Genomic DNA, 17,235 nt, shown 5'->3' with positions numbered 1-17,235 from the left:
TCTATCTTTCTTGCTATTTTTAGCCATAAAAACACCCTTTGCCGGAGACTTTATTATCGAGATGATCACTGTTCCTTCTAATCGAGAAAAGACGCAAACATTGCCTCTGACTATACATGTTTAGAATATTTTATTAATAATAATAATGAAGAATAATTATTCATATCCGATGTTATTAATATAAGAGCACGTGCCACCAAAATAACTTAGGAATAGACTAAACTGTCGAGTCTGGCTGGCACTTAATTATAAATTTCCAAAAAGAATTGAAAAATAATGACTTACACAAGATCGATTTTTTTACCTTTCTAAATTAATGTACCACCATATCGTGAAAGCAGATTATTTTGTCGCCATTCACGTTAAACATCACAAAATGAGATGGAAATATGAAAATGAACATTTCACATATTGGATACAGAAGTTGGTTTATGCGTTCACAATGATCGGCAACTGTTATTACATGAGCAAGCACCTTTTAAGATTAGCCTGTATGATACAAGGGTTTGTCATATTGTTTAAACTGCCTTTTCACAGCAATTAATTAATTAATTATAATAATTGATAGGACTATAGATATAATCATCATGTCAAATATAGCAAGCTAACCTACCGAGTAACCATACACAAGCCTTGGATGGACTTCTTATTGTCATTTAGTGGGTATAGGCTGATGGTTAAATGCTGGCCAACCATCCCACCGTTGTACTTTTTCTGCAGGGAAGAAATATCGCAAATCATTCGTCGAATCTCTCTGTTTCTCTATGTTTTATGATTTAGTGTGACAACAACGGGCTGTCTTGTTGTGTATTGGTCGTGTTATTAACACGGCTTTCAAATACAATGAATACCAATCAATGTAAACAATTTACGTAATGAGTGATTAAGACATAGGCCTACTATAAATAATTCAAGAGGACTTGTTCAAGTCTAAACTAGTCTAGTATATGAAGTAACATTGAAACTTGGTAGCTCCCTCATAATTTTCCTTTGTTGTTGGGTGTGTGTCGGGAGGGGGTGGGGGGTGGGGCTCGGTGCGTTGACACCGAGGATTTGCATGCATATTTTATGAAAGAACGATAAGATAAATTAACGTCCAATTCTTGCCACCGAGAAGATAACTTTGTAAATTAACACCCTCGAGAATGACTCACTTAAAGTTGTTGAGTGAGGGCAGCGGTAAGAAAGAAAATGGAAGATACTGAAGATCTAAGTTATCGAAAAGGTAGTGCCTCTTTAAAGAAAAAAGAAAACAAGGAATTGCCACCCGCGGAGAATGCTAATACTATCCCAAAATGTATGTAAATGATAGGGTCCAGTGAATCAAGTTGGCAAGTAGGGGGATTGGGGTAATGGGATCCGGGGAGGGGGAGGGGTTGATAGTGAGAGTATTAATATTACAACTCAAAGAAATATGCAGAAAATTTGGAAAACTTACTGACAAGTAAAACCTTTTTGTTCCTGCCCTCACAAATATAATATAGAACCATTCATTTAACTTGTGCCTGTTTTCCTATATCAGATTTTGCCTTCAAAAAGCTTTTGAATGACAAAAAAGAAAATATTTAATTTGATCTTGCGTTGTGAAGCTCTCACGATTCCCTTTTATTTATTAAATTTTCTACAGTTATTTATCACTCTTCATTACTCTATGTCTATAAAATGCTGGAATTTTGGCTCAAGTAAGGGTCAAGGACTGTCATTAAAAGTTCGACGTGCTTTGTTTTTTATCGATTTCTTCCCAATTTCCTTCCTTCCTAGTTTTTTTCTTTTAACTCTTGGATTTTTTTTCCAATAATATTCCTCCCCGCATTTCGAAAAAGTGCTCGCGATAGTACGTGACCATTTGAAACAGCGAATTATAGGTCAGTTTAAATCATCCTCCAAATCAGAAAAAAGCAGACAGTAGAAGTTAAACTGCAGTCGTTTTGAATTCTGCAGGGATAAATTAAAAACGAAGAAGAAAAATCCCAAGTGAAATGCGAATCGATGCAAAGTGATAAGTGATTACAAATAAATAAACTTTATCTAGAGCTTTTAACCGCTTATAGTAGAAAATGATTGAACGCGCAATCGTGTTCCTCAGACATTTATATATCTCTTACCTTTTAAATGAACAAAAAGGGAAGATTTTATTTATCTCTACTAATTTGATTAGCACACAAGCCATACGATATAAGACGTAGTATAGAAATAATAAGTGGGCTGCAAAGATTTACCTGAAACCATTTCCATCCAGAAATAGGGCGTTTATTGCACTATTAATAAATATTTTACATCTGCTTGCTTCAACTTGGGCATAATGTCAGCAGTTATGAAGAAAGAAACTATTCTAACCCGGGTGACGGGAGAGGGAGTACCGATATAGTACAACGGTTATTGCAACCACACAATGTCATTCTCTCACTTAGTTGTATTTTAGTTGTTTCAACTCACTTTTCACTCCGAAGAGTGGAAGTTCACTCTCTGAGAGTGTTCACAATGATCACTTTTTCGTGGAATTATTTCAATCCTAAGAGTGAGTTCCAGCGAACTAACAGCTCTTCACTTCAATTTGGTTTGCAACTACAAAGTTCTTAGTTTAATGAATTTCAACTATGATTGAAAGTTTATCCCGTAGGTTCAGTAAACTGAAAGCAAAATGGCGCTCAAACTTCAAAAACGTTGCTTTTATTGGTATCAAAATATTTCAGCGTTCTGCCGTACGCTCGGTAGCATATAGGTAGTTCATTTTCACCAAAAACGCAAGGACTTGCATCCTTCGTAGGTACATATATTTATTTCGTATAAAAGAACTTTTCGACTCTCTTTAATATAAAATTTCAATCTCTTGTATATGATGAAATTGTATGGTTAGGTAAGCTGCCGTACATAAACACTGCACATTACTTTATAACATGATTGTCTTCCTTTAAGATACTTTAAAACAGAGAGGAATTAACGTTATGTAGATTCATCTTCCGTGCTCTAATTTCAATTACAATGCAAGTCATAGGTCAACAGTTCTGTGGTATGTCAGGTTACTAAGACAAGCTATTGTTATTTAAATTAGCTTCTATACTTTACACTCTTATAGACAACACTCCAGTTAGTAGAATTATTTAGTACTGAATTTTCATGTCCTGCTTCCCCAAAGCACATATAATAGCAGTATGAATATTATGCGTCTGTCAAATACAGGTTAGGAATTGTTTATACTGTTAGTACGAGTGCTTTGAAGCATGCAATGGGAGGACAGTGCAGCGTGGTATTAGCATTAGAAATTTTCCCAACTGATTTTGAGACATGCACTGCCGGGTCTGTTATAGAAACTCCCATATTCTGCGTCCTTCCTACTCAAAGAATGCAAAACAGTTCCCTCTGACTCAAATCATCCGAATATATCCTTAAACTATAAAAGGAGAAGTCGATGTAAACCAGACAATTAACGTCGATAAATTGAAAGTTTCACGTTGCTATAGATGTTTATCTTATTATGTTATCTTGTATTCTTGGCCATATAAGTTGCAGCGCATAAAGATAATTCAATGTGCGCTAGCGTGATACTCAATACCATGAATCTTATAACTTAATCTTAAATTCAAAATATTTTTGTCTACTTTCAAGAAAACGTCTGTCACTCATAACCGATATGACAAGTACTTACCTTTCATCTTTCTTTCTCTCTCCACCTCCCCCCCCCCCTCCTCTCTCATCATCTTTCTCTTGCTCACTATCCACCTCTATTTCTCTCTGTCTCTCGCATATTATCAACTTTCCCGATTTTTTTTCTCATCTCTTACTCGTCAATCCGTGAAGTGTACTGTCACACAGATTCTAATCTACAAATTTGTGAAGTAATTGAGATCTGTTAAGGACATCCATTTCCGTCGAAATCAATTAAAAGCAAGTTTTTGTTTCTTTTACTCCAGCCTTCTTATTCTGTTTTTTTATTTCTATTTCCACCCTTCCCTCTCACTCTCTCTTTGTATCAGATTGTTAAATCAGCGAAAGATCTATAGAAGAAGCAAAGCTTCAGATTAAGTTGATGGAAATTCAATTAGGAATTCGGGATACTGGAAACAGGGCAATGTTTGCCACGATAAGACATTAATGGAGGTCACGTGATTCGAAACGATTAACAAGAAAGAAAGAAAGCAAGAAAAGAAAGAATGGAAAAAAAAGAAATAAATAAAGAAAGAAAGAAACGAACGGCGACGCCTTATAGGAAGTATGTCAAGTATTTAGGCTGTAGTTGGTATTTGTTCATGTATTAATTCACTCAAAAGTCAATATAGTACATATCTAGGAGAAAGACGATGGTTATACGTTTAACGTTTTTACCACCTGTGACTATTTGTAACATTATGTAGCAAGGGAAGGAATTTCCTTAACCTAGGTTACACAATTGATACATTTTCAAAATGATTTCATATAAGGTTTACCTACATCGAAATCGTCTGGAAATTTCCCATCTCCATAAAAAGACCTTGTTAAATTAAATGATAACTCAAGTTATATTGACAAATTATATAAGTTGTCGTATTTTGAATTATTTGCTGAATCGAGAAAGCAATATAGTAGTCATTAGGGAAATTATATTCCGGATCCCACAGGATCAAGACGGATAATTATTTGTATGTAAATGCATAGGTTATTGGTGTCACCGATGATCCACATATTCTACAATTTGTGGTAATTGTTCTGGGAAAACTGAGGACTCTATATGCCGGGGTTAATACCTCTCAATCAAAATTACGATTTGCTCCAGGGCCCCGTTGAGAACTCGAATAGTACTGAAATTACTGACAATAGACTCGAGTCAGAATTTTTGAATTTTTTATCTGCGCTGTGGAAAATATGTCCTACAAATTTGGTTATACAATAGAAAATGCTATAAAAACACAGATGCTTCATGGTACTGACATTGCGGACATTACATGCGGCACTGATATTACGGATAGCCATGTTAGATATCGGTTACATGAAAATATCGTAAGTATATATATATATATATATATATATATATATATATATATATATATATATATATATATATCGTAGGCCAAGCTGATCTATTCGGACTGTGGGCGTGATCAATTTTACTCTCTGAATCTGTAATCAAAATGGCTATCCTGAATGAAACGAAGAGATTTACGTCAAGTGAGATGAAATTCCTTTTAAGGGAAGCAAAACAGTCAAGATTCATCTAATCTGGATGACACGAGTAACCTCATCTTCAGAGATTTAATGATACTCCACTTACCGTGTCGGAGGGATCGACATTTCTGTCTCTCTTTATCCTGAGCAAACATCTCAAGCTATATCTCCCCACCACTTGTGGCTATTAGAAGGATCAGGTACCATTAAGTGTGTAACTATTCTATCACATGTCCTTACTGATATAGGGGAGTGGGATATAACTACCGAAAAACAGAACAGACGAAAGAGAAAGTATCGGACCTTTGGATGCTGCAGTATCTCACGTACACAACTAACGGTTTTTTTTATGTAAACTACGTAGTTATATCATGCCATTACATATAGTATATAATAACATGGTATGTATGTTATGTTTCCTTTAGTATATATAGCATGGTATGTTATGTTTCCTATAGTATATATAACATGGTATGTTATGTTTCCTATAGTATATATATAGCATGGTATGTATGCTATGTTTCCTGTTCCTTTCGTTAGTTCCCCTATAAGAAACTTATGCAATTGTGACGTATATGTTATTGATCGGTACCTCTTATTTGTATCCACGAGTCGGCTGAATATCATTACTAAGCTATCAACCCCCCCCCCCCCCCGCCCCACACCCTTCCACTCATTTCTCTACAAGTCAGGCTATTCTCCCGCGATGAAATACCTGGTTGGCATTTACCTTTAATTTCACAAATTACACAAATAATCCATTCTGAGGTTACCAATCGCAACATTCTCCTCCGCCAATAATTATACCCGATGGCAATTATGTTCACAGATGTATAATTGAAGCTCTTTCTTTAACCTCATGTATTTTTAATGATAAATAAGAATAAAAAAGTTTGCCAATGGTAGTATTAAGGTGTTAGATTGTACATTTCCTCATAAATGTTAACAAATGTATCCACATAAGGAACATTGAAATTTAAGTTCAATTGTCCGGAAAGAAAATTTCCTGACACCCATCGGTGTCCCTTAGGGCTTTCATAGCAGGTGCCTTAAGAAGTAAGGTTAAGTTTTACCGTAACTGCAATTGCAATATTAATCAGTGTGGTTAATTATCTATGGAACGCGGAAAGGGTAACGTTATTCGACGACGAGACCAATAGTGTGTGTCTGAAAGAAGGTAACAATTAAGAGTAGAGAAAAATAACCATGAGATAATAAATACTCAGTCAGCGTAGTTTTCAATTAGGTGGGATTTTAGTTTGCGCTTAAACGTTACAGAAACACTACTGTGGGACTATACGCAAACGTATGCTGTGATGACGTGAAATAAGTGACGATGTCAACATGTAAATGTGACGTGATCATTTAATGTGTTATTTAGAAAATATCCTGTGACAACCATAAAACAACCTTGTCATGCAGCTATAATTATCATGATATATCGAAGCTGAGATACGTTTAGTGACGTCAGTAAATCAACGGTCGATGTTGCGAACTGAAATAATATCTTCGTCATTTTACCTCCTAACATACATGAATATTCCAGTGATCGAAGAAAAGTAAACTAAAACAATTGCGAGACTTTTCTTCATCTTTATACAAAACCACTCTCTATAGCATATTGTATATTGCAAAGATATTATTTTTTTCTCCAAATATGCTGACACTTTTTGAATGCATCAGAAGAGTGATTGTCCATCATTGTAATTGAACCGTTTCTTTCTTTTTGTAATATCTATATAAAATTACAAAAAGTTGCATTTTGATGGAATTCTACAAAACAGAGGCAGCTAGGCTAGTTGTAAAAAATAAGAACAGAAAAAATTATGTTTGTAGTACTAGCCGACCGCCTCCCCCTCCCCGCCCCCTGAACTCACCCTTATATGTAGTATCAACATACTCCTCCTTTCCATTTTTTTTTAAAGTTGGCTACAGCTGATATACCATTAACTGATGAAGGGTGCGGCGTTGTCAATCTAAACTGAGAAAAAAATAATCAATTCTTTCTCTCCTCATATCGTGTTTATCGAAAGTTGTCAGTCTCATAATTTGATCACTTTTTGGAATAATTGATTCAAGTAACTCACTAATTTGACAAACTAACAAAAACTATGATAAGTTATACATTATGCATTAACTTACAAAAGAACTCAATGAATATTCATTCAAACTATTGTAATCATCGCCAGCAAACGATACCAATATTTCATTACTCTATGAAATAAGATTATAACTTTATGCTACTTTCTTTGGTTCTCTATAGTCTGTGTAATATATGTAAATCGGGTAAAGAGATATTAAAAAATAGGCATTAATTCATATGAACGTAATAAATATTCATTATAACTACTTAAATCACCGCCAGCAAAACGATTCAAAGATGTTATCACTCCATTTACACAAATTAGATTTTAACTTAAGGCTATACCCTCGTCGATTCTCTACACAGCCTGCATATAAAAATCGAGCAAATACTCGTGTGATAAAATTGTAAAGAAAAGAACTTTACAATATAGAATAATGTAAAATCAATAATAATAATTGATTTGGCCTGGTTTGATTAAATATCTGTAATAGCGATATGAATACTTGTTTACTAAACCTAATAGAAATATCCATAATCTAAAGTTTTGAATAAAGAAATTACTTCCTGCTTGTTATGGATTCGCTTATTCGCTGTTGGCCGCTTCTAATTGTAGAAAACGGCGAAAGCTAATAAACCTTTATAGGCTCAGGTCATTTTACTCTTGTGAAGAATATTAGTAATTTAGAGCTATAAAAGTGGTACCACCTTCGTTCTGTGGTAGGATTAAGTGCAAACGTACCTGCTATATAGCTGAAGGTTAAAGCACTTTTATGGCTGTTCTGGGGAACGCTGAAGCAACGCCGAGCAAAGTTTGAAATATGACACAATATCTTCTGCAATAAATGTGAAAAATATACAAATTAAAATCTGAAGCACTCTGGTGAGAAGCAATGAAATAAAATACATCAGATTGTTGGCATTTATAGTTCAAACTTATTGTTATGTGACATTTTACATTGGCAAATTAGCTCCAATTATGTGACATACATATATACACTCTCTGAATAGTATGTAATAAGGTTTGGCATTATTACTGTTTGTTATTGCTACTGTTAATTTGATTTTATCTTCAACATAAGTGGATTCGATTTTCCGTGGTTTCAACTTTCTTTTTGTGTATGAGTTGGAAAGGAGGGCTGGGGAAGGGGAAAGTATATTGGTTGTTATGATAACCTCAAATATTTATAAACACGTCCAAAGCATCAACTTTTGCCATTTACTACTAAACAAAAAGGAAAGAAAAACCAAAATCGGAAAACCATTGTCAAAAGATCGACAAGAGTTTTGATTACATGAACAACGTTAGAGTTCTGTTGTTGCGTATTTCATCTTATTTGAAGTTATTAGGATTTTTGTGTACCGAACAATACTGTGTAATAAATGGATCTATATGGCGGTTGGCAAGCTCATCGTGTATGTATTTCCATGGCAACGAGGTATCACATAGACGAGTCTCTGCAGCACTACAGTCCACTCTTAGCAAATCTGTATTAATATGTATCGCTGATGTGTATGACATAGGCTGTTTTGTATGGTGGCGCTAATACATTTTTTTTGTGTTTGGTGAAACTGATTTTGAATATAGGAAGACAATGGTCGTACTATGATCATGTTGCGTGCAGCTGTACACAGGTCACTGTGGATGTGCATGGTTGACGCTATGGTTGTATAACGAGGCTTGGTCAATAAGAAACTTCCCGCCACCGCCCCCCCCCCCTTACTGCTTCCAGTCGATAGTCAAAGGTTACAATAATTTATTTATCCACACTAGGCAACCACCCCCCCCCTCCTAATTACACTAGCCCCGCGTCCCGCCATCCGAGGTTTGTCCCTTACATTTTTATACATGTTTCCACTACGCAGTCTTTACATAATTGAACTTTATTGTTCATAGCTCGTGTCGTCGAATGTATTGCGTAAACATGTTGTATATAGATCTTCTATTTCTGTGGTTAGTGCAGGGCGGTAAGGGGGTAAAGTTGAGCATCGACTTTTACGAATCAAGAAGTCAACGTCTTTTTGGAGTTATGTTGTAAACAATAACAAATTAATATTATTAATAATTTGATCTTTTCCAGTTTTAATTTGATTTGCCAATGAAATAAGTCACGTTCTCTAAATTGTTTGCGCATTATTTGCAGACAAATAGTTGAGTGTAGGCAAATTATAGATTCCTCCAGCGCTTGATTTTCTCGAGTTTTTTTTCTACAGTTTTCTGCTTCTTGTTACTCTTCTTTGTATAATGAAATGAATAGATTCAAGTACATATAAATTTGTCACGTTATCTGGGTTAAATGATACTCTCCGCTCTTCATTACATTCGGTCTACTTTCCTTTAGCAAACAAGTATTTGGTTAATCTCCATCGTCAATAAAAAGAAAAACTGCCTCAATTCATGTTACTATAGTTTTCTTCTTGCCGTAGGCTGAACGTCTTATACGCTTTATGAGTTACAAAGCGCAAAATCACTTCGTTCGTTTCCCGTTAGTAATTTTCTCGCCTCTCTTTTGAATAGACAAACAAGAAAAAGGCGAAATCTCCGTGTCCAAAATGATTTGCAAGAAAGGACGTGATTGCAACGGCCGGTTTATTTACTTGATTAATAACCTAAGCTAAATGTCAGAGGCATAACATGTGTCACGTGACATAGTCTCATCCAGAGCCCTCCTCTTATTGCTTCTTTCTTGGTCTTTGTCTCTGTTCTTTTTTCATCATCTTTTGTTTAAAGGTTACTCCTCGATAAGGACATAAGAAGGAGGCGACCCCATATATCTTTCACTTTTACAAGAGTAACAACTAGACACTCCTTTTTGAGGAAATGTTTCTGTTGTACCTGACATTTCAAATTACACATTTACAAACAAAACCATCATAAATTGTGCGCCTTTAATGTTTTTACGATTTTCAGAGAAGATTCATAAAGAGTGAAATGTAACCGTTTTGTCTTCCTTGAAGCATTTAGGCATTCACACACACACGCGCGCGCGTACATACCAGTGGCGTAGGAAGGTACTTTTGAGTGGGGGGGGGGCTGAAGACTGATGGCCGGCCTGGGGGAGGGGTCTAAGGGGAGGGGTGGATTTTTTTGCATTTCCAGGTGGCCTCAGATGCAATTTGGTGCAATATAGCACACTCCAACACCCACTCCATTTTGTAAACTTAATTTTGTATTTTCACCTGGCCTTAGATGCAATTTGGTGCTCCAAATGAGATTTTTTTTTTCTCATTTGGAAATGAAAAAGGGGTTTTCTGACTTGCGAAGCGGGGGGGGGGGGGGCGGAATGATACTTCCGCCCTCCACATTTTTCACTGGGGGGGGGCTGGCGCCCCAGCCCCCCGGTTCCTACGCCCTTGGTACATACACACGCCCACGCCCACATTTTTTGATATAATTATTTTAGCTAAAACCGATGACATTTCCCTTTATTCTATCCCTTTGTCTGGACAACCGATGACTATTGTTCTCTATTGTTCGACAACTGGTGACAGAATTTTTGTTGTTGTCCCATGTCAATAGTTGTGAGGCCTAGACATCCCTCACTAAAATACGCGCATATACACACAAACAACCAAAAAATATAGGAAAAGTAAAATAAAATCAAGACACTTTTCGTGATTCATTAAAATAAACAAATAAATGCAATAATATGATGATATATCCGGAATAGAAGGGATAAAGAAAGAGATAGCATATTACCCATGAAGCATCAACCTTAGAGCTTGAAAAATTCCATCGATATTTCATGACCCTGCAGTCATAGCAGCTTGAATACTTTTCTAAACCAATACCAACGTTATACTGCTATACGAATACGATAACTTTGGAATGCAATTAGTACAAAATTATCAGAAAACAACGGTATATTTATTTTACAGTGAGTTCCCCACGACCTCCCTAAAGTTATGCTAACGATTTTCCAAGGTGTGCTGTGGTAGGCCTATACTTTATCCTTTCGTGTATATCATATATCATCGTTGACATTTTGTTTACAAATTACACAAAAATAGTATGCATTACCTGAAACTGTGGATCGCTTTTACGCATGCGCAATGATTTTGCTCACAATGACCACCAGTTTAAGCGGACTCAATAATAATATCGTTATATGTTATTTTCCAATGGACGTTCTCTCTTTGAGTCTGATAAAGGTGTCACGCCACAATTAATTGCTCCCATTGACTTACACACTAAACTCGTCACTTTCCAAGGCCCCTATAGAGCATAGATAGAAGTTGTAAACTGACATGTACTACCTACCATATGATAGCTGGTGGCTTGGGCTGTCACAACACAGTCAACTTTTGCCACCATGACCGTTTAGAGTTTGAGCTAAAAGCATAGTGCTCACCAACCCATCTGCCAGCTCTTATTTTGATCATAATAAGGTAAAAAGTGGACAACTTTTAGCACGTTCTTGCTTGCTTCCATTCCTTACTTTTTACTGAGGCTTTTTTACGCACCACTGATAGAAATTACAGTAGCTTCCTATACTCCCCACTACCCCTCCAAATTCCCCCTCCCAACTACCCTCCCCACTTCCCCTCCCCACTCCCCATTCCCTCTTCCCACCCTCTCCCCACTCCCCCACTCCCCTCTCAACTCCCCTACCCACTCCCTTCCCCTCCCTACTCCCCTTTCCCCACTCCCCTTTCCCCTCTCCCATTCCCCTCCCCCTTTCGAGAAATTCTTCACCCCACGGACTCCCGGTAACTTTATAAGTATATTTAGTCCAACATGCATGCACTATAGATTACAACACTCCTTACCCACACACGAAAACAAGTTTGCCAGGTTTTACAAGACTGTATGATTGCCGAGTGTCATATATCATATATAACCACGATATAAATACTTCATATAAATCCCACACGAAATAGGATCATGTAAACACGATGTTTGTCACAAAATGTCTTCTTATAATGATCAGGTCAATTGGTTTGGACCTGATGTATCTGTCATTCATGGAACGGATCTTCAAGTGAACGGCGATTGGAAACAATTTTAATATTGCAGTTTCCGTCTTGAGAGTATACTTATCAAAAATTAATTTGATTTATCCATTTCATTTTGACAATGACTTCAAGCAAAAATTTGACAAGTTATATATACGTACCGCATAAATTTATTATACTTTATATTTATGCTCTTCTAAGAATGAATTTATCCTTTTGGAATATGATTAAGTTGATTTATAAATTAGATCTTCCCACAGCGTAGAAATTACGCATTGACAGGAACCAAATGCTCAACAACATACATGTATATAAATCTTTCAGATGACTTTTTCTCAAATGAATGTTAATTAGCGAGTAAATTTAATTGTTTATGTTCACTTCTATACATTTCGGCGTACAGATATTACGTCCATCTTGTAATCAAACATATTTAAAGACTTTAACCAGAATTGAAAAGTTAGAGAATTTCGACTTTTAATTTAGCTTGTCAGATGAACAGAGAGGACTTAGCATTATTGATTTACATAACTTGAAATGTTGCATAACTTAAAAGCGCTGCTTTTCAATTACTTTGTCCCTTGTCCTAATAATTATATTTGTAAATTATTATACTGTTTTATTATTATTGTTGAAAAGTGGTTATTTTCGGGGGAAATTGTAGGTAACATTGGATACTTTCCATTAACTTGTAGTTATTAATTTGAAGCTTAAAAGATATCCATTAGGAACGATATATACCCTACACTATAGAAGAAAGCAATAAGTCTGCGTGCATGGTCCCCAGAGTTGAAATGGATGCCAAGATATCTACACAGCATTTTAAAAATAGGGAAGTAGATAATACTGTTAGTGACGTCACAATATTACGGTCTGATATATAATTTACAGCCACTTTGGGCCAGATAGTATATCAAACTTTTTACTCTCATGTGACGTCATCAATTACATAATAATGACATCAGTCACTTTTCTTATATACGTCCATTGTGTGTGTTATCGGTCTGTGTCAGCACATATAGGGTGTGTACTAATAGCAGGTGGCATTTCTAGTTCGAAATTCACGCAAGGTTTGCTGTATAAAGATAAGAGTTGGTGGGATTTGCTTTGAGACAAATGACACATGACAAGGATTGCATCAAAACATGACCTTGAAATAAAAACAGGGAGTTTATATAACGACAAGGCTAATGGCACGTTGAAACCATTGTATACCTGGACTCACCGCTGTATGTATATATGCATTAACGGTATAGGCCCATACGTATACAAAACGACCACTTTTCTTTGACTTTGACTATCTTGTATACTGTTGGTGGATTCATAAACCGTATAATAAGCCTGTGGCAGTATTTGTAAGTGTAACGTCCCCGGTTATCCTGTTGCATTAGTGTTGCTATATAGACATGCAGTATACCACAAAGAAGTATATAGTATTCTTACTATGTACCAACACTTACCCCATACTTAGAACACTTTCATAACAGATGAACACATAGGTGTATCTATTATGTATATAGACATATATATGTATAAATATAAACATATATATATGTATATATATACATATATATATAGTAAATAAGTAAAGAATAACACCAGAAAAATTCCATCTCACGACCGGTTTCGTCCTTTTGGGACTCATCAGGCGAAGGTAGGAATCGAACCCCGGATCTTGTGTCACAGACCAAATTCCGTACCACTGGACCACAGTGATTCTATGCTGGTGTGTAAATGCGTATATATTGGCATTGTATAACTGTTATTGAGGGCGTATTACCCAAGTGTTATGATTGCACAGAGTGCACCCCTGGTGCTTTGAATCTCACAATTTACACAGAATAACCACTCTTTAAAGGCAAGGCAAGCCGTAAATAAGAAATGAATGTGTAGCAAGTGTTATGAGAGATATATAGTAAATAAATAAAGAATAACACACCAGAAAAAAATCCCACTTCACGACCGGTTTCGTCCTTTTGGGACTCATCAGGCGAAGGTAAGAATCGAACCCCCGGATCTTGTGTCAAAGACCAAATTCCGTACCACTCGACCACAGTGATTCTACGATACAAAGATAAGTTGAACTGCGGATTAAGATTTATATTTCCCATAAACCCTGTAGTGAAATGTATTTTGCGTTTTTTCGTATTGTTGTCTGTTATATAACATTTGGTAACTTTGTTTGACCATACCTCAAATTGTTAAGATTCAGCTGCATAATTATTTGCTCATGTTTAAACGAGAACCTTGCGTAATTGGCTTGTTGAACCCTCGTGATTTATGTTATGTAATAGGTCCTTTTCAATGTCCTTTGATATATATTGTGCGCACACGGAAAAGGGACCACTGGCATTGGTTGCGTTTAGCCAGAACACATAACTTATATATTAAGATCTGAGATCCATGCGAAGCCAATGGAAAGTAATGCCACGTAAGCAGTTGGTGATAGTGGTTGCTGGAAGCCATCTCGACATTAAAGGGCTAAAGAGTTCTACGGGAGTTATAGTCATAAAACGAGTGCGGAGCCAATAAATTGCGGTGACTTTTACTTCTTGTTCGAAACCATCCGTCTTTTTGCGTCTTGCCACGACCGGTACAAACCCGAAACGGCAAAAGTTGCATTTCGAAAGCTTCTCATATTTCTTAATTTTTTCGGGCCTTAAAGCAACCAAAATATGAAGAAGATGTGTTACAAATTTGTTAAGGCCACGAAGGTTCTTTGTAGATTTTAATTTAATATTATCAGCAAGGACGTCTTCTTAACCGTCGGCAAGGTTTTTATGGTTTATGATAACATCTAAGGTATCAAAGATTATATTTATAATTAAATATTCACGACATATCTATCTTCCTAAATCAACACTTCTTGTTATATAATATCCGGAAATGATAATCTATTTATAAACAAACTGAAGGAAGAAATCAATGATGTCTTTTTAATTATTGTAATAGAAATTAAACAACGTTTCCACGATAGCTCTGACTATTTTTTAATAATAGATCAAGAATGTTTCTAAAATGAAGAGTAAAAACTAAGATACCTAAATATTTGAATATCTTCTTTGTTATTCAAAGACTTGCAAATGTAATCAAATACCTGAAACTATCCCAAACTTTTTTTTTTTTAACAATTCGATACTACCGTATTAAATTTTATTTAATGTGGTAATTTACAAAGTAACTTACAATAAACATACCTTTTGTGATTATGATATCAAATATCTCGAAATAATCTGATTTTGAATCTAATGCGGAGTGACGTAACCAAAACTTTTTTATTATTCTACTTTCTTTTTGCCAAAATCGTAAAAGAACTTTTTCGGAGTAATATCATTACTGAACCCTTTTTTTTAAATGATTATATTTGAGTTTCATTGACGCAATAAAGTGTTATTAAGTTTAGAATCTTATTTCAGAGCGGCATCTTAAATTTCCTTTGAGACATTTCGTTCGTGTCTTTTAATATATCGGAGATAATTGCTCCGGTAAACATGTTATAAATGTTACCAAATTATCAGAAATCTGTTCCTCATTATCCTCTCAGGTTTCTTCACGAGAGTCGTCACGTTAAGTAACATAAGACAACATTAAACTTTGAAATTTTTTCTTGTTTTTTCCATTTTGATCCATTTTTCAAACGTTTCTTTAGATAATTTGAAAATCAAACTGAGATAGTAGTAAATAAAGAAATGAATTGATGCTATGTACTGATGGCGTACTTGCAAATTAGGTAAAAAGTAATGTATACAACAACAGAACACAAAACGCCGAGCAGCGCTTTTGCGTTTCTAAAGCATCTTTTTAATTCTACATTTGCAGTCACGCTTAAAACATTAAACATAAGTTCACTTATATTATTCTTCCATTCAAGTATAGATATTTATCGATTAATTCACGATTTCATTGACTACGTCATTGATCGCCCAGACAATCTTCTTACAAGGAGCATTGATCTAAATAGAAACAAACTAATTATCAAGATACACAAATGAATATGAACAGTTAAGACATACAGTTAGCCTCATTGCAATGGGATTATCGTATTCAGAATTAGAACAGAGTTAAACATAGTAACAGCTTCCGGAATTAATGTGGTATGTTGTGACGTCATGGCACATTCAATAATTACTCAAACCAGATAATAATTTTATCACACACTGTCCAGAATAAAGCATAATAATATCACTTATTTCATGACGGTTTTCATTTCATTTTCATGCATCGTTTTAATAGTTGGATTCCCCTTATTAACTAAGCTCACTTTTGTGTTTGGGAGTCTGCGTAGTCGGTTAGACAAATCTCAGTATAAATTCAACTCATGGCGATACTATCATTTGCTTGAGATGTTTTAAGAACGTTCACTATTGTTTCCCTTATTATTTAATTCGTTATTATTATTCTACTCTTTCTAATTCTTTTCAGATAGTAACCAAAAATGAATTTGACAGTTAAACTATTACTTCTTGCCGTGGCCATTTGCTTGTTCATAATCTGTGCCGTGGAAACAGCAGAGCAAGTTAACGATTCGAGTGACTTGGATGGAGATCAAGAAGGTTATGAAGATGAATATCCACTCCTAAACCTCCTTGATAAGTTGGTCGCCTCCAGGCAAAGAGACACGCGTAACTGGAGATCGAACCCTAAATTCAGAAATTACAAGGCACACAGCGCAGGTTGGAAAAGAGGTACTGCTACGGGGCTCGTCCCTTGGGGAAAAAACATCCCATAATTAAAACGGGCACTTCAAAAAGTGTCCTGGGAAAGATTACACCTTCTTTGATACACAGTATGCTTCAAAACAAACACCAAAGATACCTAAAGCAATACATGAAAAAATATTCCTAAATCTTATCATAAGTGTGTAACCATATAATTACGTTTTGAGACAACTTCCATGTTTTTAAAGTTTCTTTTTCTTGTTTCCTTTTGTATTATGGACGTTTCGGTTTGCCGTCGGGGACCTGGGCGAGGGGAGGCTATAGGGAGGGATGGTTGGTAAGGTTGGGAGAAAAGGGACGCATGGAATTACAATATTGGCTCCTTCCAATATGTATGTA

The 17,235-nt window shown here is 35.6% G+C and overlaps 1 protein-coding gene across 1 annotated transcript in view; it reads left to right on the top strand.

The window, feature by feature from the left end:
* LOC139963784 (uncharacterized) overlaps positions 1-17,235 on the top strand; it is a 35,375-nt gene that overhangs the window by 14,361 nt on the left and 3,779 nt on the right. Inside the window, exon 2 of the mRNA XM_071964909.1 lies at positions 16,601-16,863. Coding sequence (XP_071821010.1) covers positions 16,614-16,863 — 250 coding nt within the window. The 5' untranslated portion in view covers positions 16,601-16,613. The remainder of the gene's footprint in view (positions 1-16,600; positions 16,864-17,235) is intronic.

Source organism: Apostichopus japonicus, chromosome 22, assembly GCF_037975245.1.
Source record: "Apostichopus japonicus isolate 1M-3 chromosome 22, ASM3797524v1, whole genome shotgun sequence".
NCBI classification, from domain to species: Eukaryota; Metazoa; Echinodermata; class Holothuroidea; order Aspidochirotida; family Stichopodidae; genus Apostichopus; species Apostichopus japonicus.
This window is presented reverse-complemented; position numbering and strand designations above follow the sequence as displayed.